The sequence below is a fragment of the Hirundo rustica genome, chromosome 2 (genome assembly GCF_015227805.2).
Source record: "Hirundo rustica isolate bHirRus1 chromosome 2, bHirRus1.pri.v3, whole genome shotgun sequence".
NCBI classification, from domain to species: Eukaryota; Metazoa; Chordata; class Aves; order Passeriformes; family Hirundinidae; genus Hirundo; species Hirundo rustica.
The window spans coordinates 38,029,891-38,056,933 of record NC_053451.1 but is presented as its reverse complement, the minus strand read 5'-3'; the positions used below and the strand labels follow the sequence as shown (position 1 = coordinate 38,056,933).

The 27,043-nt window shown below is 38.6% G+C and overlaps 1 protein-coding gene across 3 annotated transcripts in view; it reads left to right on the top strand.

Annotated features, from left to right (window-relative positions):
* Positions 1-27,043, top strand: part of SLC36A4 (solute carrier family 36 member 4) — an 86,844-nt gene that overhangs the window by 11,610 nt on the left and 48,191 nt on the right. For all 3 annotated transcript variants that reach the window (XR_005699674.1, XM_040056968.2, XM_040056969.2), the window contains 5 exons: positions 413-508; positions 1,697-1,781; positions 11,037-11,270; positions 11,971-12,069; positions 24,358-24,527. Coding sequence is in view for 2 of the 3 variants with exons in the window: in XM_040056968.2 (XP_039912902.1) it covers positions 413-508; positions 1,697-1,781; positions 11,037-11,270; positions 11,971-12,069; positions 24,358-24,527 (684 nt within the window). In the remaining variant the exon portion in view is untranslated. The remainder of the gene's footprint in view (positions 1-412; positions 509-1,696; positions 1,782-11,036; positions 11,271-11,970; positions 12,070-24,357; positions 24,528-27,043) is intronic.

Sequence of the window (27,043 nt, the reverse complement as noted above, 5' to 3'; positions counted from 1 at the left end):
GTTGGTGATAGAAATAAGATCATTGAATCAATTGTGATTAACTGCTTGTGCAACAAGAGTTGAAGTCTGTTTAAGTTCTTTGTGACTTTTAGATTTGAGATTAATTTCTTAAGCTCATATAAGAATATGATTTTGGAGTAGTTTATCAAATACCCCCCTTGTTTTGTAAGAAACTTATTTAATGCTGTTGAACTGGGGCAAAGCAACACTGTGTTTCACATGCTTGTAGAGCGCTAAGTAGCTCTCCCTGGGGTAAAGAAGCCCAAACCATACCTCTGAAATTCAGCAGCAGCAGAGTGTTGCCACAGGAGACAACTTTTTATAATCATGGAAGACCAACAGTATTTTCAAAGTCGGGTTCTAGGTCCTCACAGTTTCTAGTAATTGTTTTTTCTTCACTATTTGATTTTAGGATGAAGAAGTCCTCCCTGGGATACAGTGATACAGTTAGCTGTGCAATGGAAGTGGGGCCCCTGCCTGCTCTTCAGAAACGAGCTTCTTGGGGCCGGTAAGTTTGAACTAGAATTTAATTGAGGAAATTCATTTTTAAAAGTTAATGGCTACACTTGGAATGATTAGGAGATTTCCATTTTACTAAGATTCTACCTTCCTTAAAAGTGCTTTTATGCAGTGTGATTTGTTATTTCCTGCTGCCAGCTGGTAGTGGTGAGATTGGGAGATGTCTGATTCTATTAGGCATTTCAATTTTCAGTTCTACAAGAGCTCTGAAGAAAAAGAATTCTTTTTAGTAATAGAGGGAGAGATGTGTTACAACTAGAAATGCATTCTGTGTTGTCTTATGCAGTAAAGTAGTTAAGGTTTTCATTCCCTTTTTCCATTTCTCTCCGCTGCAGGTTGACACAGCAAATGTTAATTACTTTTATGTATGTATTCTGAGAGGAAGCAAAACAATTCTTTGGTTCCTGTTTAGATGTAACATACAAATAATGGAGAAATATTTACTATTTTTGCTACAATGACACAAAGACATAAATGGCTTGTTGTGTCTGTTATATATTTTATCCCTCTTTTACAAAAACCACATTATTTTTGCTTTGCCATCTGTTGCTGTTTGAAGAGTTTATGGTATGACTGCACAGTAGTGAAATTGTGAATCTAAAACAGACATATTGCTCAGCCTTAATTTAAAATGGTTTTTTACCTCACTTGTGGAAGATTTTTTTTATATTCTTGTTACTTTCCAGGATGCAGCATCTCGTTAGTGAGCTAGTGTTTTAAGATGTGTTGTGATGACTTCATAGGAGTGGAGTAGAGCTCAGTTAGGGGGAAAATTGGTTTGTTCTGATATATAATGACAATTTTCCGTTGCACCAAAGAGTTACAAGCCTCAAATGGGCAATTGGGTCTCCAGAGACTCTCTGCTGTGGCAGATCCATTCTCTGGGGCAGATCTTTGCTCTGTGCGTGACTCTAGCAGAGCTTCGTTACAGTCTGTCTTCAGGCCACCATTGTGTATCACTTTTTTCAAAAACAGACCGCAACCACAGTGGTCTTTCAATGATCACCACCCTGTTTTGATGTAGGAGGAACCTGCACTGCACTGGTTGTGAGATTAATGTGGCATCTGAGTCTAGCATTTTGGCTACTCTAAAAAGGAGCAGTAATTGCATATTAGGTAGCAATGGGATGATTGTTTGGATCTTAAGTATAATGTATGTTTGTTTTTTCTTCCTCAGGTGTATTGTGGACTTTTTCCTAGTGATAACACAGCTAGGATTTTGTGGCGTTTATGTTGTGTTCTTGGCAGAAAATGTGAAACAAGTGAGTAATGCTGCCATATGGAAGCAGTTATGGGTTTAGATTCATTTTCCCTCACTTTTATTTCCTATAAAGCTTTTGGTTAAAAGGGGCAGTGGGCAAGGTGAACTAAATTCAGATCTTGTGAAAGTGTGTATTTCCTTCTGACTTGTTTGTTGAGTTTAAAAATTAATTGTGGAAATTATGGAAAATAAGGCATAAAATGGTGTAGGAGCCAGTTGTCCCAGATTTTTTTTTTGCTAGGCTTTCTGCTGACTTCCTTTTTTTTTTTCTCCCCAAACTCCTGGGCATATATTATCTTTTTCATGTAACTGGATTTTTTGTTGTTGTTGTTCTTGTTTAGTCCCTTCTATTCACTGAATCCACTGTATCTAAATGAATCCTGATTTTTGTTCCAGAAAATGCCTGACATTGACATTTCTACAGCTTCTTCAGTAGTCAGTTCCAATGCTTTCTTTCTCTTAGACAGCTGCTTCTTTGTAGAAGCTTCAGATTCTTACTGATATTGTAAGTTCTTTATTTCATGTTCTAGCTATAAGTAATTTCTTTTCTATTTGTGGATTCCTTTTATATTTTTGAATATTTTTATCCTGTCTCCCCTTTATCTAATAGAGGGGAGACATGATACAATCTTAAAATTGTTTTAGCTCTTCTGTGAATGCTTTATATTTGGTCACATCTCTTTCTTTCAAGTTTAATCCCTGAAGTTGTTTAAGTAACTAAACATTGCAAATGGATCGCCACCACCACAAATGCCTTTACACATCTCAAGCAACCCCAATAAAACCCAACTACCCCTTTTCTTTCCTACAGCCATCCATCACTGACAAAAGCAAACAAAACTGTGCCCATCACTTTTGTGAGAGCTGCTCCCACTTTCATTCACCTGCTTTGTCTCTTGCTCTCCAGTCCTTCTAAGCTCTTTCTCACAGGGTGATTCTGTTGATGGGGTCCTGGTGGGGGTTGGTCCTTCCTCGGGGCACACTTGGCAGTCAGCAGTCAGCAGCTTGTGTGTCTGAGCACTTGGTCCATGGAGCATCAGCCAGCACAGGATGGATGCTCAGACACAGATGTGCCGAGTTTGGGGTGTTCTCTCTTCCATGGGCTCTACCAATGTGCTCTGCTGTGTTTTCTGCTCAGGAGACTGGTTAGTCACTTGTCGAAAAGCTTCATGAGTCTGAGTCTGAGCCTGTATCGATACGAGCACTGGTGAGGCAGCACCTTGAGTTCTGTGTCCAGGTCTGGGCCCCTCACTTCACGGAAGACATTGAGATGCTGGAGTGAGTCCAGAGAAAGGCAGTGAAGCTGGGGAAGAATCTAGGGAGTAAGTCATATGAGAAGTGACTGAGGGAGCTGAGGGTGTTAAACATGGAGAAAACGAAGCTCAGGAGTGACCGTATCACTTGCTGCAACTGCCTTACGGGAGCATGCAGGCAGGTGGGGGTTGTTGTTTTCTCCCAGGCAACCAGTGACAGGATAAAAGGACATAGCCTGACGTTGTGGCAGGGAGGGTTCAGGTTGGGCATGAGGAAAAATTTCTTCAAGGAAAGAGTTGTTAAGCATTGGAACAGACTACACGGGGTGGTGGTGAAGTCGCTATTCCTGGAGGTGTTCAGGAAACAACTGGATGTGGCACACAGTGCCATGGTCTAGTTGACAAGGTGATGATTGGTCAAAGGTTAGACTCAGTGATCTTGGGGGTCTTTTCCAGCCCAGACGTTTCTGTGACCCTCTGATTCTGTGTGTGCTCCTGTAAGCAGTGAAGTGAGGAGTAAGGTGTGGTAGGTTGCTGAGCATTAATTGTATGGATTCTTAGTTTACCCATAACATAGGCAACAGCTGTCTTGGCATAGTTTACCTTAATTTAATTAGGAAGGAGATTGTCCCCTTGGGCGGTTAGCACATAGAAGATAGTTTGGTTTTTTTCATCCCATTGTGGATAAGTACTTATATTGTGTTTAAGAACTGTTCCAAGTTCTTTGGATGAAGATCTGTCACAATGAGGCAAATTTGTGTATTTGGAAGCTGGGTACTCTGTAATTTGTATGTTGTGAGGGGAAAAAAAAGTACCAGCCTTTAAAACTACACTCCTACTGTCAGAATCTGTCTCTAAAGCTAAAAATACTATCTGATGTCATTTTGCTGGCCTTCTGAAATGAGCTCTTTAATGCAAGCTTTGTAATGTAAATTTAAATTAAAGTCTTTCTTATGAAGTAATTACCTGATCAACTGGTTATGTATGTGCTGTGGCCTTAGGAAAAAGATGAGACTGAATACTTGCTGACGTTTGCTTTTGTAGATTTGGAAAAAAAAAAAAAAAACCTAAATGTTTTTCAGGAAACTTTTTATTTTGTTGAGGAAAAACTGAAAGCTCTTACAGGAAGACAGCTGCTGCAAAAGCAGTAGCTGCAGAGACCTGTAACATGGATGGGTGGATTAAAGTCACTAGAAATTCAGAAGTTCCACTTCCAAATGTACTTGGTTTGGACTGCCCTGTGCTTGCTCTTCTGTGAGGGAGAAGTCTGGTTTCTTCCTGGCATCTCTCTATTGCAGAAATCAGTCCCGTAGAGGGCACCAAAGAACAAAAATTGGTACAGCCTAAATCTAATGATTTGGGGTAGTGAAAGGGGAAGGTGGACAGAGGGAGTAGAGGGGTGGGAGAACTAAGATAAAGGAAAAACATAGTAAAAATCTTACTAATGACACACCTTGACCAATACATCTGCATTGTAACCTGTACTTTGCAGATCATATTTGCGTGTTGGTGTGTGCAATTTAAACCCATCAAAACAGGTGGAAACTTATTCGCGGTTTTTTTACATTACATTAGTGTTTCCCAGACACTGCTTCAAGATCCTATTTTCAGTTATATTGAATAGCAAGTCAAACTTTCCCTAAGGAATGCTTTTCGGGCGCACCAAAGAAACTGAGACTGGTGACAAAAGTTCTGGTTAACTCTGTCGGATGTAATAAAGGCTTATGGGTGAAAGTGTTTCAGACTGGAGAAGAACAGTAAAGCTGGAACAAAAATCTTGGGGGCTGACTGCAGCAAGGCTAGGGAAGGAACACACAGGGATAGCAAAAAGAACCTGTTCTCAGAAGAACATGGTCCCCTTTCACGCCATAGTTGCTTTTCATTTCCTGCTTGGACAGCAGAAGACCCTGTGACAAGAGTCTTGGCATTTCTTAGAGTCATGGAATTGTGGAGGTTGGCTTTGCAAAGATTTTTACCAAGATCAACCAATACTGTTACGTTCATCAATAAACCATGTTCCCAAGTGCCCCATCCATACATTTCTTGAACACTTAAAAGGGTGGTGATTCCAAGACTTTCCTAGACAACTTCTTCCAACGCCTGACCATCCTTTTTAGTGAAGGAAAGTTTATCAGATTTCTCATGTATATTTGCTGAGTTCTCTGGAAAAGTGTCCTCTTTCACTGTTTGCATAAAGCTAAGAAATTAAAACATGTTCTTGCTTTTTGTGAACATTTTTTAGATCTTTAGCATCCTGAGGATGACCCATCAGTAGCATACTGTGTAGTGGAATTCTGATTTTTTTCTATTTTTTTAGGGAAAAACCTCACAAAACTTTAGAAACCATGCTTAGTCATAAGACTGGATGTGTTAAATGTTGCAAAGCGCAGTATGTAATGAAGTGCCGGAACTAAATAAACTGTGAAACATTTATTTGGCCTGTTCATGTAAGATTACAGGGTTATAGTATTGTCTTTATCTCTCTGATAACATACTGATTTTGTCCCAGATTTGGCCTTGTGTATTGCACTGGCTGTTGCTCTGAGCTGAAAAAGGAAGAAATAAGTGACTAGTGACTTCAAGGGCCACTGTTTTGAGCTCACTAGATGTTGAAAAGTCCATAAATTTGCATGATAAGGTGTGGTTTGGGATACAGGCAAGGAAAAAGTAGTCTCAGTTGAGGAGACTAAGGAAATGGAATTGTTCCTTGCTTCTGAGATAGTTCCTGTATGAAGGGTGTTCATTGGTTCAACTGAATTTTTTGCAGCCTCTAATTGTGCGTTAGTTTTCTAAGTGGAGAAGGAACTTGTTATCTAGATTTGCACAAGTGTTTGATCTTCCTGGATTCAGCTGAAGCTGGTGAATGCTATACTTGTAAATGAGTGAAAAAAACTGTTTCAGACATCACACCAGCATGGTAAATTAATGCTTGAGTAACTGAAGTAACTCAAGATGAAATCTTGTGTATGGGAACATCACTATGCTTAGTGACTTCAGTGGCTATTTCCTTTCTAAAACTATGATGATACTTCCTTATGTGGTTTGGGGAAATGTTTGACACCAGATCATGTTGCTTTGTTTGGGACAAAGACAATTTGAGAGTGTTGGCTGTTCCTGGCCAGTCAGCATGACTGCCATATGTAGTAATGCACTAGCAGAGAGCAGCAGGAGATTGAAAGTGATTATTGTTCAGAATAGGAATTTGAGGTAATATTAATTCTAATATTTAGGAGACTAGGTTAGATAGAAAGTGTGTCATAGTCCATCCTAACACAATCAGCAGTAGATTTGCATGGAACTAAACAGCACATGAAAAGTTTAAAAATACTAAATTCTTCCTGCTATTTCTGTATTTTGATACTTTTGGAACAGTTTTAAGTGTTGTCTGATCAATTTTTAAAAGCAAAATTTAGGAAAACACTTTCAAAGTTGTGGTGATGTTTGCTCTCACCTGAAATAGTCAGTATAATCTTACCTTCATTAGAGTTTTCCTTTGCTACTCTGCTGTCAGATCTCCCAAAACCAATTGCTCCATTTTAAGAGGGAGAGCAGTGATCCTTACTTTGTATAACTTTTGCATTTTACTTTCTGACTCAGTAACTTGTCAGCAACTCGTGCCTGTTTGTTTAGTTCTCCTACAAGATTAACCCTCTCTGGATCTTACCTGATGTGCCACTTTTGAGTTTATGTATAGGATCCCTATTTTCTCACATCTCAAAATCCACCTTTGCAGGACATTTTCTCTGGTCTTGCCTAAAGCCTGTAAGTGGTACTGCTCTGACTGGTGTTGTTAAAGCTGCTTTCTTGATACAAAGTTGATTTAAAGGTATAAATGTCCACAAAAAAGGAATAAACTGTGTCCTCCTGTGCATTTTTATCAGTATAACTGTGTCCATGAGTCTGAATTTGTACATGATGAGAAAGCACTAGATGCCATTTTGAATTTAGCAAGTTTTTTCATGTCTCTGACCCTATCCTTGTATCCAAGTAAGGTTGTTATGGGATGGATGGATGGATGGATGGATGGACGGACAACTAGCTGGGAGGGGGAAAAATGCTGTTTGTATGGTCAGATTCAGAGGTCATAGTCAAGAGCCACCAATTTGCCCTGAAAGCAACAATAATCGTGGGTTGTATGAACGGAAGAATTGCTGGTGGATGGAGGGAAGTGATTGTCATCCTTCACTTCCCATTTGTTAGGCCATATCTAGCATACTCTGCTGAGTTTTGATAGCTGCAATACTGGTATGTCATTGACAGACTGAAGAGAGTTTAGGGCAGCCTGCTGAAATGATTGGGGCTGAAGCCCTTGCCCTGTGAGGGCTGGGGAAACAGTTGGGCTTGTTCGACTTGGAGAAGTGGCTTCTGGAAGACTTGGGAGCAGCGAGGATTGCAAAGGGTTTGTCTAGAAAATCAAGTCAAGTTCTGTACTTGGTGAGGTCAAAAGGGAGGGCAAGAGAAAGCTGTCGAAAGCATACAAGAAGTAGGTGCCTTTCCTATCTCAGACTAAAGACAACTGTGACTGTAAATCTGATTAATGCAGAATAGTAATCTGTACTGAGCAGTTTCAGAATTTCATAAATTGTATCTTTCTGATTTTTTTCCCCTCCCAACTAGAGTGTCTTTGATGCCCTGACTTCTTTCTTTAAACTGTATTTCAAGGATCAGGACCTGCTACAGGCTCCTGCAAGTCATGAAGTTTTTGAGAATCTGTTTGGCCTCCATTTCCTTCTCCGGTGAATTCTGGAGCAGGGAACAATGTAGGGAGAGGGGTTAGCACGCTTACTATATTGTGAAGCAGGTTATAGTATTGTGGTTTATTGCAGGAGTATAACTCATATCTGAAAGGTGCAGATGGAAGGTGGGAAGGTAGGGCGGGGGAGGCACAGTCTGAGAATTTTAGTCAGCTGTGTTTTGCTGATTGTGCATCAGTGTGCATTCAGCTGAAGAGTTTGTGTGTAGCAGTAGTATGTTCTTTCTCTGTGCTTTCCTCAGTACTCTTGTTGTCTTGGTTTTGAAAGACTGTTGTCTGCCAGGGAAAGCTAGAGCTTCCCTTGGAATGGAAAAAGTAAACCCCCTTCCATCCAAATTATTATAATTTTGCAATTAGGGGCTTTCAGGCAAAGATATGGGAACAGGAGTAACAGTTCTTTACTAGGAGTATTAAAAAAGGAAAATACAAATGTAGTAGTACAAAAAAAAACAAGCAAGCAAGCAAACAAAAGCCCTGGAAAAAACCCTGACAGAGTCAGGGATACAACCTGGCACCCTGTTGGTCAGGGTGTTGGAAGCAGTCCAAATAAATCCTCCTGGAGTAACAGATGTGGTTCTGTGGAGTAGAGATGGTCCTGTAGGAAGTCCAGTGGCAATGAGATGGGTCCCGTCTTCCTCTGGGAATCCAGTGGAAAAACTGGATCCCATGTGTCCTTCAGTCCTAGTTTTCATCTACCTAGGAACAGCTGGCTCCTCCCCCACTGTGTGGAGCATCTCACAATGGGATGATGGAATGTGTCCTGTCATTGGTGGGCCCTAATGGCCCATTATCAGAAGATGTCCCCTTGGAGGATGGAGGGGTGGTGAAAGAGATAAGAAACACTGCCCCACCTGGATTTAATGGCTGGGCCATTATCAGAAAGCATCTGCCCCCCTCCTCCCTGGAGTTACAAGAGAAGGATAGAACATCTCCCAAAAATCGGCTTTTAACAGATGGAATAGAATACACATTTTTTGGTTACATAGCCCAAGACATTTGTGAAAGTGAAAGGCAGATAATTATAAGGGGTGTTTTGTATGACCATACTTAACACAAAGTGGAGATGTGATCTCATCACACCCATCATCAGAGTACCTGATCACAGTAGGCTGAAATTTGAATATAATTTTATAGAGTATTGTACATTGCATTTTCCAGCTGTATTAGCCAGTAAACTCCACTTGAATGTCTAATAGGAAAAAAATATTTCTGACTTCAGGCACTTTGTAATGGGGTTTATGTGTATTAAGGGAATGCCTCTGTCCTTAAGAGAAGACTGAAGTCTTTGAATGCTTGAAATTATTTGAGTAGAAGCTGGTTAGTACTGTGGTATTGTAAAAATGTATTTTAGAACCTGAAATGTACATTGCTGCTAATTTCTTGTTTGGGTTTTTTAAGGAATAAATATAGTATTTATTTTTTTTTTCCTAATAGCTCATCAGGCTACAGATATTTGTATAAATTGAAGATAGGCTGGGCTAAATATTTATTGTAGCACAGAGTTTATGCACTCAAATCACTTTGTGATTCTTAGAAGCTCTTTCATGTGTCCTTGTGTGCCGAGTAGCTCTGGCTACCTGCAAATGCATGCAAACAAGTAAACACACAAGACCTATTAAAGTGAAAGGCCTAAAGGTTCTGTATTTCTGTTTTGAGTATGGTGGGAAATCAGGAAACTTCCACAGAGAGGTCTACTTCATGTGGCATTAGGGAAGTAATTTGGTTAAGTCTTTGAATTACTGCTTGGCAAAATCGAGTTACTGTAGCTGTGTGAATTCAATTCTAAATGTAATTAGAACTTATTTGTAGCTTTCTGAAAATGGTATCTTAATGAATGGTATCTTAATGAAAACTAACAGATGTTAAATGTCTTGTTAAAGTGACACTAGATTCTTGCAAGGTAGAAAACCATCAGTGTTTCCATAATGACCAATGAGTTTTCATATAAAGTGAGATTTCTGGAAAGCATGCGGTTGCAGAATTGTATCGTTTAGCTTTCCCTTTTTCATTGTGGAAAAAACCCAAGTACAGTGCTTCTGGTTACAGACAGAATAGTTTTAAGTTAATTCTCTCTTCCTGAATTTGTGGATTGTTTGAAACAATGGAAATAAAAAAATTATATATGTAGTTTTTTCAGCTATATATCATTTTAGCATTTTTGTTTGTCTCTGTGCTCTAAGGAAGTCTTTTTTCACTGTCTAGGTATCTTTTTGTAGCCATCTAGCCAAAGGCTTTAGGCAGCATAAGCAGATTAAGCACAGTCATAGGCTAATTTGTAAGATGGTGAATGCAGTGGTAGAGAAGGAAAGGATACCTAAGGGAAACAGCATGATGAGATTTAAAACAAATTGGACTGTTCTCATTTTGCAGCAAGCAGAATAACCACCAGCTCTGGATGTTTTGATTCTGGTGTGCACACAGCACAGATGGCTGTGTACATTTCCACAAAAGAAATTTTTGGCAGTTGCGGCCATGCTGACTTTTTCCCAAAAGAAGCAATGAGAGTCATGAACAGTCTCAAACTCAGTCTTCTGATTGGCACTACAGGCAGCTGTTGTAATGTTGTGTACAAAAAAAATCGAATGCACTTTCACAGTGTGTACAACTTTAATTTATAGGTATTAATTTATATCAGTTTGTTAGACACAGGACTCTCAATTCTGTTGGAGCTCATGTATTTTAAAATTGAGTTAATGTATATTAATAAAAAAGTGAAGAGTGAAAAAAAATCGTTTGAACGAAATGAAAGGCATATTCATATTCTAACATTATTTTGTATGTATACTGCAATGATACGCTTGGTGAAGGCATGAGGTTGTTAGGCACTGAACTCAGGTGCAATCAGCATTTTATTGTCTTACCCCCTTACTCTCCCTAGGAAAATACAAACTCTTAAGATTTAGGCCAGATCTGTCTGGCTTCCTTCCAGTTTACCAAACTCTCCCTTTTTGAAAGGACTCACTGCATGTGTGAATGGTCTAAACTGTATGTGTGAATTTCCTCTTTAGTCAGTGGTAGGATAATGATGCTTTCAAGTCCTGATTTCATCACTTGCCTTAAGTACTTAAGTACTAAACACTTGCTGGAAGTCTTCCCCTCTGCACTGGAGAGTACATGTACAGGGATCTCAAAATTCCTGTCACTCGCCAGGTGAAGCAGAGAGACAAACTTCCGTATAGGAGAACAGCAATGTGACCATATACTCACTGCTACCACTGTTTAACATGTTAGTTTTGTTTGTTTAATAAAGGTCCACGAAGGATTCTTGGAAAGTAAGATTGCTCCCATGCCCATGAACGTGAGTGCCACTAGCAGTTCCTCTGAGAAAAGGAATACTGATTTACGAATATACATGCTGTGCTTCCTGCCATTCCTGGTCCTCCTGGTCTTCATTCGTGACCTTAAGAGCATGTCCTTGCTTTCACTGCTTGCCAATCTGTCCATGGCTGTCAGCCTGGTGATTATTTACCAGTATATTGTTAGAGTGAGTATAAAAAAGTTTATTATCTGTTTTTTTCAGTGCGGCAGGTTGTGTTTGTTGAATGTAACAGTTGGTTTTTGATAGATATATACTGGCTGACAATTTCTGAAAGGCAGCATTATCTTGTGTTTGAGGCACCTTAATTTAAGATAATAAAAATATGTATTTTGATAAGTAGGAAATGAAGCATGGGGAGAAAGGTAATGAGAGTTATAGGCTGGGCAAGGAGGAAGGAGAAATTATGAAAAAAAAAAAGGGTAAGATAGTAATTAATCATTCTGCAGAACTTTGGCTTGTATTAAAGAGATGTTCTTTTAGTGTCCCTCATGGTTATGAAGAATATCTGTGCAGTATGAAAGCTGGTTAGAAAGAGCAGTATGCTAAGAAGTTGGCAGAAGATATGACTCGAGATGTGCACTTTCCCTTCTGTTTTAATTGATTCTCCCTTATACACACCAATGTAATACTTTAAATGTGAAAATTTCTAGTGACAGTGGTAGAACCTAGAATAAATACATCTGCAAGTTTCTGTGTGAGAAGGTGGCTATAAATGTCTATAAAGGACTAAGTTTGGGAGGAAAACCAGGGATTGTAAATAGCAACATATACACCACTGTCAACATGTACTGAGTTTTGTGTAACATAATGCATCAATCAAAATTGTAGGAAGAGCTAATGCAGAGTTTTGCTTTGTTTTCTTCAGGATCTAGCAGATCCTCGAAAACTGCCTCCTGTGGCTGGCTGGAAGAAATATCCACTGTTCTTTGGAACTGCAGTATTTGCTTTTGAAGGAATTGGTGTGGTAAGTGCTTTTTACTCAGTCTTCAAAATCATTGGTTCTGTGCTGGGGATACAGGCAGTTTTACTCCTGTTGTTATTTTGTTGGTTTTGTTGAAGCACTAATCTCCTGTGTCAGTATGAAAAGGATTAATTTGTCTGGTCAAATAAGGTGAAAGTTGTGGTGACAACATCCCCATCATTTGGATGCTTAACCCTGTCCCAAACTGCAAAAATGTCTTTAGTTTCAAATACTGTCAGGAAAATCCCCAAACACTTAAGGTTTATGTCCAAAAAGGAGAGAGAGGAATCCTGCAACTTTACTTTTTCATTTATATGGCCTTCCTGAACCGCCTACCACATATTCCCCCTTTGAACCTACTATTTTACCCCAAAGTTCGGAAGTTCAGGCTTGTGCAGTCCCACTTGGTTGTTTCAGGAGCCAAGCTCTGCCCAGTTAGCAGAGACATTAAGACCCATTTCAAAGATGTTAACAGCCATACTTTCACCCATCAAATTATTTGCAAAGGCATTCCTCTTATTAGTTAACCAGTTTTGTTCCACATGATATATTTTAAAAAGTAGTTAAAGAGGCTTCTGGGAATGGTAGGTCATAAATTGTTGGGACATTACTGTATATGCTTCGTTATATATTTACATACTTAAGTGTTATGCTTAAAGTTTATGCTTAAAATTAAAAAACAATCAACCAACCCCTCCTTCTGTCCCTGTCCCATGCCCCCCAAAAAACTGAACAAACCCAAACTAAAACAACTCCAAAGCGGCATGCACTTAATCTGAAATGATTGTCTGTCACTCATATAACACAGGAGATTTTCAATTCTGTATTCTTTTTTGGATTTGTCAGCTCTGACTTAAACCAGATTATTTTACCTCGCTGCTATGTTATCAGTGGCAGAAGAGCCAAATAGGAAAAACTTTTATCTTATATTGTGGTACAAAAGTGTGTTTTCAAACTATTTTCTGCTGTTTCTCACATATGAACTGATGGATGCAGAGGTTTAGCTACCATATGTCTCAGTGTATCTGAACATCTTTCCTTTTGTCATGTGGAAGTTTTGTTATAGGAAATCATCTGTTAGAGATTATTTGATGCCCACAGGTCTTGGGCAAAGACACCTCCCCAGGCTCAGAGAATCAGGGTGGACTACACAAAGCTTGTTACTTCTAGGTTATGTAGTGTGCCTAGGACAGACTGCACTTGCTGTGTGTGTCATGCACGGTAGATCTGTTACATGTCCCAGTTGTACCAGGTTTGCTCATGTACTGCAAAGCACGCAGGTATTTGTAGCCAGGGAATCCCAAGTGAGAGTCCTGTAAGCCTCGGGAAGGTGGTGAACACCTATCATTTGGTAGCAGTAGTTTATTGAATTACTGGTAGGGAATTGGTTTATGGTAATCATTTTCTAGCACATTAGATCCCAAATTAGACAGCTCCTAAATTTTTACATCAATAGTAGTAGCAGCATTGACTTCTGATGTAAACCTGTTAAAGGACTGCCCAGAGCATTGTTTGACTCCCTGGTTGTTATTATGGACATCTTTAAGAAATCCACATTTTTTTTCTCTCTTTTATTCAGGAGCTTAATGATGTAGGGTTTATTCTATTTGTACCTTTAAAATGTAAAAATACTACTTTATATTATTAGGTATTTTCATTATATATGCATTGCATTTATCTCTGCATAGGCTGTCTCTATTTTTTACTTGGTTATAATTTACTCCCTCTTCAAAGCAGATGGAAAGCATAGTTAAGTTTTCACCTCATTATTAGTGTTTACAAACTAATTAAATTTTTATATATATTATGGTTCAATACACTTTATGTGTGTGCTTATGTTACACAAAACCATTAATATAACGTGGCTACCTTTACAAACTGAAATGAAAGTGAAAATCTGTAGCTTAATAGAAAAATAGAAAAGTCTGTTCCTTATATGCAGAATTATATTAAGATGTCCCTGCCTCTCAGGGATATCCTGGGAATGCACAATGTTTGCTGTGCATGCTTATGCTGTATTTGCATGTACTGTAGAGAAGATGTGAAGAAAAAAATATTTCATAAATCTGAATAATCAGAACTAAACAAAGTTGTTGAAGCATGAAATAAATTAAAAAAAAGATAAGCAAAGCAAGACATTTCCTCTTTACATAATTAACATCTCATATAATTCTTGGTGAATGATTTAATTGATAACTAGTTATTAGAGCTCAGGAATTTACCATCATAAACCGGTTGTGTAGCTGGTGTTTGGTAACTTGTTACCCCCTGTCTCACTGTTGCTCTTGTATCCACATGGTTGAGTGTTCTGGTAAGGGAAAAAAACATCTCCATTTAATTAGATTGGCTCCTTAGCCTACTGTCTGGCTGCAGGCACTTAAAATGGATTTATGTAATCTTGGTCTCGATTTTAGAGACTTGATTTTAGATTCTGTTCTGGAATGTCTTGCAAATATCTCGTATTTGTGAAACTGTCTGACCATGGCATTATAAACAGAAACATAAGGTCTTAATTCTCAGAAAAGTTGATTTTGATTACTTCATTTTATACAATCAGTTCGCCTGAAACAGTTAGGAGGTCTCATTTTCCTTTTCCTTGAATCTTAATGTATATTATGCCAATTCTCATCTTGAGAGCTACCAGATTACTGGGTGTTATGAAAAGGGACAAAGAATTTCTGAGGTTTTGGGCTGGTGCAGTCATCTTACGCAGAACCTGGCAAGAGAGGAGAACTGCCCCCCGTGTGTTTGTTTGGGTTTTTTTTTTCATTCCATTGTTCTTATATGTATATATATATATTTCTTTTGGTTTAGCACTTGTCATCACCTAAAATATGACTGTAGTTCATTAGTAACTAATAAAAAATTAGTGACACTAATAAAACAGAGGACCTGTTCACTGAATGGAATGTGTTTCAGAGAGCTGCAATGATTCAGCAGATTCCTACTAGAATTTTCTTTTTGATCTTGAGAGACCATGTTTGTCTTATAGATGATGAGTGTATGAACATGGGTTTTGGTGAAAATCTATTGTTAGCTTAGGACTGATTAGCTGTCATAGTGTTTATAAGAAAATCAGCAGTATGGAATTTGGGATATTGTTGCTTAGGCTATAGCCAACCCCTAAATAAATAGACTTGAAGAACCTCAATTCTCCTGACTTGAGTCTGTAAAAACTCAAAGGTGGACTATTTATAATTGATATATAAAATCTCAAAGAAACCAAGCCGGGTGCCTAGAAAGTAGCACTTGAGTAACACTAAGAGCTAGTTAAAACATTTCACCAGCCAGTGTTGTAAAACTGTTTTGAGATGTTTTTCATTAAAATAAAAGCAATTAGTATGATGAATTGATGATATTAATGTGATGAATTGAGCTGTTCATATCTGCCTGTGAGATCAGTCTAGACTCTTATTTGATGGCAGGTTTGAACAATTTTGTCATTTTGCTTAAGTCCAGGCAAGTCATTTGTTGCTACAGCGCTGTAGCGGGAAGAAGGTTAGTGCTATTGAAGAGCTGATTAATTTTAATTCATGCTACGCTCTGAGTGATGCTTGTAAGAGGATTAAGAAGTGCTGCAGTCAGTTGCTTGTGCTATTCATTTAATTGCTGCCTCTTAGAGATGTCTGTAGAAATGGGGTTATTGCAGATTGGTCTAAGGTTGCTGCTGCAAATGGTGGCTGTCTTGACAGCTGGATGAGGATCATTACTTTGTGGAAACAGGAGAAGATGGCAGCAGGGGCGCCCAGTGACCCCGAGTTAGCAAATAGCAGCCGAGAGCTCAGTACTGTCAGTCTCGGTTACCATTCATAGTGTTGAGAGTTGCTTTGGGATTTCAACGCTTGTAAATTTAATTTTTAAGATCATCGGGGTGACCTTGTGAAAATACTACTAACTAGTGACATCAGTTCAGTTTGTGGAACAGCAGTGGCAACAGAAATGGAGTACTCTTAAGTGGATGCCACAAACCATATAAGATACTTGGTTTTGTTTAAGCTTTCAAGGGAAGATTTTGCTTCAGCGGGCAGAATGTTGATTTGGAAATGAAGAAAATGTATATTCGGCCCTCAGTGAACGTTTTTGAATACAAAGCTGTGCTGGGGCTGGGAGATTCTGCAACTGCTGCTTTCCTTCTGTAGTTTGGTTCTCTCTGGCTGTGGGTTCCCTGTGCCAGGTGATCTGCCTGGCAAATCACGAGGCTGGTGTTCATGCCACAGTGCAGAAGAGAGTCCCAATGCTGCTTCTTGAATACAGGAGCAGCGAGTGATGTAGTAGAGTGAAGGTGTCTTTCACAGAACATGTAACATTATTTTGTAATGATTATGTTTGAGTGGCTCTTTCATATCCCAAAGGTGAGTAGGCCTTGGTTTTAAAATTCATGTGAGATTTTGTTACTGAAATAAAAGTAACTTCAGACTAAGTTTGCCCAAAATGAAGTTAAGAGTCTTGAATGCCGTTTTGAGAAGGAGTAAACCAGTGCCTTCAGGCTTGGCTCTGTCTGTAGCATTGCCATGTGCAGGTAATAGCTTTGCATAATGTTGTGCTTATGTAATAGCAGTTACGCTTAATGGATGTTTTGCATCAAAAGTCTGGTTGGGTTTCTTGTTCTAGATATAAAAAACCAAATCCAAATGAGGAAGTGATATTTTATAGTAAGCTTCAGGAGGAAGAAGCAAGCAATAGAATCATAACATTTGAACAAGAAATAATTTTCCTTCTCCATTACATATAAATATGCTAAGTTAACTACAATTTTTACAATTGAGTATGATTTTTTCCCTCCTGTTGAGTCCTGCAGAGAGATTAGCTTAGTGAAGAGAAAAACATTACTTTCCAGTATTAATTTCAAGTTTGGAAAATAGGACTTCTTATATTTTGGCCTATTACTTGAAGATGTCTATTCAAACTGCTTTTGAACTTGGATATCACAGCTTTGCAGCTGAAGATAGGGTGGTGTTTGTATACCAGAAGACGGGCTCTGGAATCACATTAGGCAGCAGCTAACCAATTCCAGAAGATTTAAAAAGAGAAAACTAAGTGGATTATCATTTTAAAATGTCATTATTTGGATTTTGAAAGTAATGCAGATGAGCTTGTTAGGCCTGTGGCTTTGAGATAAAAGCCTCTCATTGTCGAAAACTCTTTTGACAGATTAGTATTGCCCTTAAAAAAAAAAAAAAAAAAACAAAAAAAAACCACCCAATGGCATGCTTCCCTTGTCCTTAAGACCAGACTGTATTTGTCAGAAGCAGACATTTAACACATAACATGACATCATCTAAATCTCTTGTGGCATCAGCTCTTTGGACCAAGGTATATCAATTCCATTGTTGTTCTTTTGAGATGATGCAGAGGCTTGCATCCTCAAAATAAGAAAGGTAGGAGTTCTCTGAGGATGTTTTTGTATTTGGACAAGCAAGTGTAGCTGACTGGATTTGATGACTGTGGAGATTGTACATAGTAAATGTGTACTTTAGATGTTACGTCAGCAAGAAGAGTGTTGGTGTCTACTGTGCAAAATCAGGCAAAAGTTATGGGCAAATGTGTTAGAAACAGGGAATATTGTTAGATAAAGCAGATAAAAAGATATTGTATCAGAAACTGTAAAAAATATTCATCTGCCCAATTCTGATAAAATTGATAAAATATCAGACAATTTGATATCACCTCCTTACGAAGTTCAATATTCCTTACCAGTAATCTGCACTTCCTAAGAATGGAGACACTTGCTTTCACCCTGGGGAACCATTTGTTTGTACATATTGTGCTTTTATTACTTCTTTTAAAGGCAATTCTTAATAACACAAACAGAAGGCCCCCTAGGATAACTTTCTTTCAGGCAGCGTCCCACGGGCATGCTTGTAACATTCAAACGTTTCTTTTTCCTAGGAAACATAAGATACACCTGTGTTTATACACTTGTAGAACACAGGCATTTTAAGTTTCTTGCTTATTGCCTGGAACTTTTCTTAATCATTGTGTGGTCGGTGACTTTGGAGAAGGGGGCAAAGAGCAGGAGGGACAGAGTGCCAAGCTGTCGTGCTCTGCCTTGCCAGCTTATGGCAGGTGGGCTTTGGGGTCTGAGACAGATCTTCAGTGAGGTACAGAAGCTAATTTTCCCTTTAGATGTGACCCTGTCTTAGAGGGAGTACTTGTCTGCCTTAACTATACATGCAGTAGAGTCAGAGTGATGCGCATACTACTTATGCTGATATTACATGTAATTAAGAAGTGTAGTTAAATAATTTCAGGCAGGAATATTTATCCAGTTTATTTTGGAGACAGATTTTTTGTTCCCCTGGCCCGTCGTTCTGGAAGTCTTCTAAACTGCAGCTTTTTTTGAACGTAGTTGTGGATAAGATTTCCTTTCTGTTATGTTCTGAGTGAGTACTTACCTGCAATGTATGGAATTATCTAAAGATTAAATAAATGTAATCATGAAGTGATAAATAAACTCTTGAACATAATAAAAGAAAAAAAGAACCCCTGGAGAAAATGCAAGGTTTGGATGGCAGGCTAAGTATGATTTACGCAATTCCTCCTCCAAGCATTGTTAAATCAAGGCCATCAGAATAGGGTGGTAGATTGGCTGGGGTTTTTTGTGTAGGTGAGTAATTCTTTTTCCTCGTGAAGCAAGTGGAAAGGGGCTTTACTGGAATCTGAGGAGATTGGGTTTTGGAGTGATTGGAATTGCTCAGCAGATTTTAGAAGGTAGTGTGCTCCATAGTGAGAACTTGTCTTCTGGATTTATTTATTTCATATAAAACTTTTACTGTAAAAATTGATGTACAGTCACCATTTGGCTTGCATTTTTCCTTGAGTAATAGTAGCTGACCTTTTGTTTGCAGTCATGAGGGATCTGTTAAGGAAAATTGGATTGTTTATTGTACGTGTTGCAAATAGTGATGTTCTGTAGATTACTAAAGACAGTGAGCTTTAAAAATGTATCTAAAAGTGATGGAATAGAAGCCTGTTGCTCAGAATATTGCATGGGCCTTTTTGTGTGCAGCGCAAGAGGAAATGCACTAGGACAGGCAAGCAAACATGGCAATGTAATGATGTATGTTGTTATTATTCTTTTACTTCATGTAGTTATATTTTTTCTGCAGACAGTTCCCCTGTAGGTTTTGTGGTTGTAAATCCACATTTCAGTGAGCAGATGAATTCATTGGTACCTTCTGCAGACAAGAAGGAGCGGGCCGGGCCTGCGCTGCATTGGTTTGCTGAGGATTGAATACTTTGTCTTTGGAGATTAGGTAGTAGAATTTAGGTTTAAATATCTTGAATAACTTTGATGCCTTTTTTGTTTTGACTGAAGAGGGCTTTATTTGGTGCTGTGGGGCATGATTAGAAATGGAGGGTTTTTTCCCTGAGTAAATTGATAAATGTATTTGTTTTAATTTTCCAAAATTCTTGAGTTGTCTCTGGCCTAAGCCAGTCAAAACTCCTGTATAGCTGTCTACCTGAATTACTTATTTTAAAAGTGCAGGGAATAAAAAATGGCCATTTTAGTGGGATTTCCTGAGAAATGGAAAAGTGACTATATGTATTTAAACATTAAGCTTGTCTGCTCTTAAGCTATCCACTACAAGATCAGCTTTCAATGGCTATGAAAATAAAATAAAAATTTATCTGACTGCCTGCAGGTTGAATTCTTGTGGGTTTTTGTTTGTTTGTTTGTTTGTTTGTTTTTTGTTTTGTTTGTTTGTTTTGTTTTTTGTTTTGTGCAGTTATATGAAAAGTACAGTAGAGATTTCTGATTAAAATTAGGCAGTCCCCTGCAGCTTATTTGCAGGAAGACAGTGAGTGTAGCAGGATATTCAAGGCAAGGAATGAGGAGGCAGTGGTATTACTGAGGATGTTTATACCTGCTTCAAGCAGCTTGAAATGAAGGGGAAAGCACTTTGCATAATGGATGATATCAGATTAGCCAGGTTATTTCAGACATTCAGTTATGATTCTTTGCCAGTTAATTATGGGTACTTCTGAATTTATTTGGTGGATGAAAGCAAGATATACTGTATTTGTTTTGCAATTTTAAGAAACCAAAGGTTGATTGTGACTAGAAGAACCCGGTATTAAGTTTCAAGGAGTATAATAGTAGTGACGTGTGCAAATGTCTCAAAAATTGTAGGAAAAGCTCTGTGAAGCAGGTGACAGAGAAAAATGATAGTGTATTCAGTGAAGAAGAAAATAAAAAGGATGGAAATTGAGAAGTTATGAAAAGAATAAGCTTAGTCTAAAATATCTGATTTCATAGGTGTTCAGGGGTATGACAGGGACTAGTGTGAAGTGAAGGAGAAAGAGCTTGAAGGAAGTACAGCATGGAAATCAGAAGCACAGAAGAGAGTCATTAAATAAAAAGGTTAAAAAATATATTTTTGAAACTGAATCTTAACTCATTTCACCTCCTGGTTCCAGGAAGGAAGCAACAAAATCAGAACTAAGAAGCATTCGTGAAAAGAACCTTGTCTCTTGCATTCAGAGAAATGTTAGGTTTTCTGAATCATTGCAAGAGGAACTGTGCAGGGTCTGGAAAGAAATTTTGCAGTGAAGATCTATCCAGTATCTGCCCACCAGTGACTCAGTGTCAGAACAAGCACTGGCTCCCACTGTATCTCCCAGCAGCCTCTGTCTCCTTGTGAGCGCTCTGCTGATCTTTTGGATCCTGATGGGCTTCAACAGCTTCGGGAGCCGGTGGTTGTGTAATATACATGTAATATACATGTAAATGTTTGTTACTCAGGTCATGTTAATCCCATGAGTTACAGAAATTTTTAGCTTGTCTGGAGTAGGTGATACTGGATGCTCTGTAAAACCTAGCTTAAGGTTTTGGATAATTTCCTTGGGGATCAGTTTTACTGAGGAAAGCATCTCCTGCAATGACGACTATCTTGAGATTGCTGGTCAGAGAGGGTACTTGAGCCTGGGGAGGCTGGTGCTGGGCTGGTTAGGGACACTGTCACCTGGACTGAGTGATGCAGGAAAGATTGCATTAGCATTCTCATCTGTTCAGCCTGGAGGCACATGTAGTTCTGATACTAACTCAAGGATAAGCTGTGAGGAATTAGCATTTTTAAATATAATTGCAAGATTTACCTGTGTTAATGTGTTTCTTGCCAAGAGTCTTATTATCCTGTATTTCTTTTATTGTCTCATTTCCTTAAACTCAGCAAAAATGGAAGTTGTAACATTAAAGAGAGGATGATTGTCACTGAGACACACAAAGCAGTCACACGCAGACAAGAGATTTTCGCAAGGCAGAGGTCCTTCTGAACCAGCTCCCAGCTGAGAGAGCAGAGAGAAGAGACCCCTTTGTTTATTTCTTACCTTTTATACATTTGTGGGTCTAGCAGAAGATTGGCTTTTTGGGGTTTCCACCCCTCAGCCTCAGTGGCCAGACCAATTGTCAGTTACAGTTGTTTTCAGGTTAGAAATATGCAAACAAAGGACAGAGAATGAAAAACAAAGGATTTGTTTATGTTACATCTGTGGGAAAAGGTAGAAAACTGCTCTAATATTCTACAGTAACTAAAAGATCTGACTCCATTTATGAAATTCAAAAAGGCCTTAAAAAACTCAGAAAAACCAGGGTAACAGATGATCATACAAGAACATGAATTTAAATGGGTGTGGTTTATTCTGATTTACTCATAAGTATACAGGAAATGGTATCATTGCATTTAATGAGTAAACTTGGTTTAGTGGGCAGTTAAAAAGCAGAGTGTGTTTGCTTAAGAGCATTGTTCTCTAATGGTTTTAAATTGCTTTATTTTTTTTTAGAAGTTTTTCTTTTCTTGGAGAAACACAAGTCTTCTGGGTTTAAATGCTAAACTGGTTGAGTTTAAATGTTAAATATAAAAAAATTCACTATAGTTAGAAATTTCAAAAGAAAATTTCAATGTTTCCTTTGGACTCAAGCACATTGAATTTAGTATGTACCACCAGTCCTTTATTTATAAACTGATTTTCAGATAGACAATTGTATGATAATAGTCTGCCTGTGAGAAGAACTTTGTTAGAATGTATAAAGATTAAAAAGGCAGATATCCTGGTCAGAGTTACAGACCACGTTTCTTTTTGTATTCTTCCTGCTGCTCAACACTCATTTAAAAATTAATTTAATTTTTGAAACTCTTCTGTGTTTAAATTTTGCATTCCCCACCAGATCAAGTCACAGTCCAAACTCAGGTTCTTTTCTTGAGGAACAATGTCAGCAGTGGAGGCTGTGAAATATATAAAGAAGTTAACATGTATAATGCATTTTAATTGCATAGGAATGAAAATTGCCTCTAAATGTGCACCTTTTTAGGGACCCCTTGGTTACAAGTGTAAAATTACCTCTTTGGGATTTCAAATATGGGAGAAATAGGGCCATGTGGGATAGATTGGCAGTGGTGATATGCTACTATAAGTCAGGAAGTAAATGTCAGTGGGTAACTAGGAGGAAAGGAGTGATTACTCTATAGAAAACAATATGCCAGCAATTCAGATGTATCAATTTGTTGGTTTATTAGAGGATGACATCTGCTTTTTCATAACTCATATTGCTTAAATAGTAAATATTCAGTCAATTAAAAAGCAATTTTGTATGATGAACAGTAGCTTTTACAGGGCAACCCTGTTGCACTGAGATTGTTTGTCTGTGTTAGATATGACATAAGTGCTAACCAGGGATGACAAGCTTCTTTAATTAACAGTGCCATAGTGTTCATCAAATATAACCTGCATGTCTACTGAAAGATAAGCTGAACTGGGAACTTTATTTCACTGTCTGTATTGCCTAGATCTTCATTACCTAACTTCATTATAGTGATGCCTTTCTGGGACTACCTAAAAACAGAGGCCAGACAAAATTAAGAGAATAAAAAGCAGTTACATTTATTAAGGGGCCTTCAGGTATATTTAGGGCAGAAGAAGACCCCCCCCCGCCTCAGGGCTACATCCAAAAACGGATGACAGGTCATGGGTTTCCATACTTTTATTTGTTTGGTCTATTTGCGTATTGGGGGTTAATCTTCCAATTACAGCTTCAGGCAATGAAGTAATTTTTTTTGCTCCCCCCCAACTCACTATTGATTACATTTCTGAGGCCTGAGACAGTGAAGTGTCCTTCATTCCCAGGCTTGGAGAGGAATTGTTCTGTCTGACCAAAACGGGAATACAATAGCTAATACTCTGTATGGAGTTTAGAGTTATAAACTAAAGAATTGCAGGATTACAAATATATGAAAAATATAAAAGCTAAAATCCTAAGACATCAGTAGAAGCTTAGGTGTTTCACTTAGATGTAGACATACGGTAGTAAGTGTCTTAATCTTGTCAGTATATCCCATACTGAGTATTTGAGGTGACTGTACAGCTCTTCTGAAAGAAGTGACGAAATTGTACTTGTCTAGGAGTATCCATGTACCTTCAGCTGGTGTTTTAATGATGTAGAAAGATCTGTTTTGCTGTTGAAATTGAAGGTGGGAAGAGCAATATGTGAGCTTGTCACTTGGTTTTACTGCCTTGCCTGTAAATTTTGTCTGGGTGTCCATAAACTGAAGTTGGAACTTACTGAGTATATTTTTCTGAATGCTGAAGAGTATAAGTAAAAGGCAATCTCCAGAAAACTTCATGCAGGAATGGTTGCAATGCCTGTGTCTTCACTTTGAAGTGATTGCAGGCCCAGTGAGATGGCTTGACTATGTGGGGCTCAAAGCACTATGTTTAGGAAAAACAGTGCTTAGTTGGCCTGGCCCTGTTTCTGTCAGAGAGATGAAAAAGAGCATGGGACTGCATTCTGGTAGTCATGGACTCCAGGTTTGTCTGTGATGGAGGCTGAAAGCGCAGGCATACCTGTCCAGAATAGGAGAAATGTCCTTGGATGCTGAAAAAATAAATTTGTTTAAAAAAAAAAAATTATATATATGTGTGTGTGTGTGTGTGTGTGTGTGTGTATATATATATATATATATATATATATATATATTCATGTTACTCTCATTGCTTATGTATTTTCATCTGGATACTGTTAAGTTTCTCTCAATGGTTTTTCTAACCTCTAAATACTGCTTTATAATTCCACACTGATGCTTTTTTTCCAACCAAAATATGTGCTTTTCAAAACAGTATATTTCTATTGGGTACATAAAACATTGTGACCATCCAGGTGGTAAAACATTATTGTAGAATAATCTTACTTATTTATAAAATCACCCAAATTTTGGAAGTTGGCATTGAAATAGGGGAGGCAAGTAGTTTTACTCGGAGAACATAAAATGTGATTGATTATCCTTGTATTTCCAGGTACTTCCATTGGAAAACAGAATGAAGGATGCCACACGTTTCCCCCTGGCACTGAACATTGGGATGGCAATAGTCATGGCATTGTACATCTCACTGGCCACTCTGGGGTATCTCCGCTTTGGGGATGAAGTCAAAGGCAGCATAACTTTAAACCTGCCACAGGATAAGTGGTAAGTGCCTCTGTGATTTAAAAGCAGTAACCTAGAAGGCAGAAATGTTGCCAAGGTTGTTCCATGCCTCGGTGCCATCAGGGTGCTCAGAGTTTTAATGTACCTGTAATAGACCTGTGGTCCTAGCCAGTAATTTCTTCCATATTAAAAGGACTCGGACATGGAGACTGATCAGTGATATTATAAATCATTCCATCTCTCGAAGAAGCTAGTTCCAGGACTGTTGAAAGAGGGAATCTGCAGTTTGTAACAAGCTGTCACGCAGTTCTGAAATGAGCTACTTTTACCTTGGATATCCTGGTGAATAGTGCCCTTTTTTAGTGTAATCACCAAGTTTAGCAGGTGAACGAATGGAATAGAAGACATCAAAGATGAATAGGTTTGTAGTTCAAGTGCAAGTCCATGGATAGTGTCTATGATGATTTCCTATCAGGAGAATGAAACTTATGTTTGCCAGTGTCTCAAGGATACTACAATTTTATTTAGCTTTTTTTTTTTTTTTTTAATGCTATGAGGGCTGCACGTCTCACATGCTGAAGATGCACTGAAGATGATTTCAACTGCTGTATTGTTGGTTTTGTATCTACCTGTGGATGGATATACTCTATCCTCTAATACAATTTTTTTTAGCACTTTTTTCTGATAGGCCTAAAATTAGGTATATCACCAGTGCTAAAGTGCTAAAACTGAAAAGTATTTTAATGTCTTCATTTTGATCAAACAATGTCTTACAGGTTATATACTTGCATCTACTTGTTCAATGTCTGTTGTAGTAGCTTCGTAAAGTAGTGAAATCACAAATCGTGGGGAAAAAACCCTGCTCTGATGAGCTGAATGCTGACTCTTTTATTCTTTGAAAAAGAGGAGAACACATGTAAAGAATGTTCTTAATTTTTATGTGTTACTTTTTCACTCTCTTTTCTTCCTTTTTGTTCCTTGGAGTCAATGTTAACTATTCATTTTTAATATTCTTAAGAAGTTTTGTGTAATTGCTAGACTGATTCCAATGCTTAATACATGAAAGTATAAAAAATGTGTCTTGAAGGATGAATGTTTTTTTCATTGCTAGAACTTTCATCTATTTCTTACTGCTTATTTGCTTGCTTTGTTTTTATACTGCTGTTGTAACAACTGACATTTGGGCCTTAATTTTTTTTTTTTTTTTCATTTCATGGGATTTTCTGCCTTCCCCTTCCCCTCTTCTTATTTCTCCTGTGGTTCTAGTTTTTGGGGATACTGCTCATCATATATAATTATATCCTTTCATTGTATGTACATACACAAGAAGTTTAGCAAGACCAAGTGCAGGGCAGGGCAGGGCAGGGCAATCCCAAGCACAGGTAAGGCTGGGCAGAGGGTGGATTGAGAGCAGCTCTGGGGAGAAGGTCTTGGGGTGGTTGAAAAGCTCATCATGACCCAACAATGTGCACTCACAGCCCAGAAAGCCAAATATGTCCTGGGCTGCATCCAAAGCAATGTGGGCAGCAGGGCCAGGGAGGGAAATCTGCTCCTCCGCTCTGGTGAGACCCCACCTGCAGGGCTGTGTGCAGTGCTGGAGCCCCCAACACAAGAAAGATGTTGACCTGTTGGAACAAGTCCAGAGGACAGCCTAGGATGATCAGGGCTGGAGCACTGCTCCAATGACAGGCTGAGGAAGCTGGGGGATTTTCAGCCTGGGGAAGAGAAGGCATCGGGAAGACCTTACAGCACCTTCCAGTACCGAAAGAGGGCTTTACAAGAAAGCTGGAGAGGGACTTTTCACAAGGGCATGCATGTCATGAGAGGACAAAAGGGAACACCCTTAAGTTCAAGGAGGGCAGATTTAGATTAGAAATCAGGAAAAAATTCTGTACTGTGAGGGTGGTGAGACACTGGAAGAGGTTGCCCAGAGAGGACTCCCCATCCCTGGAAGTGTTGAAGACCAGGCTGAATGGGGTTCTGAGTAACCTGATCTAGTGAATTGTATTAACCATGGTAGGAGGATTGGAACTGGATGACCTTTAAGGTTCCTTTCAACCCAAACCATTCTGTGATTCTCTGACATTAAAAAACAAACAACCCAGAAATCTGCAAATGTTTACGTATTCAATGTGATGCAGCTGAAAGGAAAAATACTTCTATTTCTATTATAACACGGCAGTCCTTGTTGTTTATAAGATTAGTGAAAAGCTTGTTTTAAATGGTAGCTTTGGGTTTATTTGCACCTTAAGAGAGGTGCTCTTAAAAAACAAGGAGTGAGAGGAATGTGGAATAAGCTAAGGTTGCTACTCACTGTTGCATTTTATTGTGCTCAAGGAAGCAACAGAGTGAACTTCATTCTGCACCCCTGCTGCCTAACAGAGCTGTTCACATACGAGTTTTCAAATAGCTCTTGGCTACAGTGCAGATGTGATGATGATGATATTTGTCCTGATGGCTTTGCAGGCCTAATGCAAGGAAACAGATAATAAAAGAGATGGAAACTGGTGCTCTATGGGGTTGGAAATTGGCATTATAAGTGTAATAACCTCAAAGGT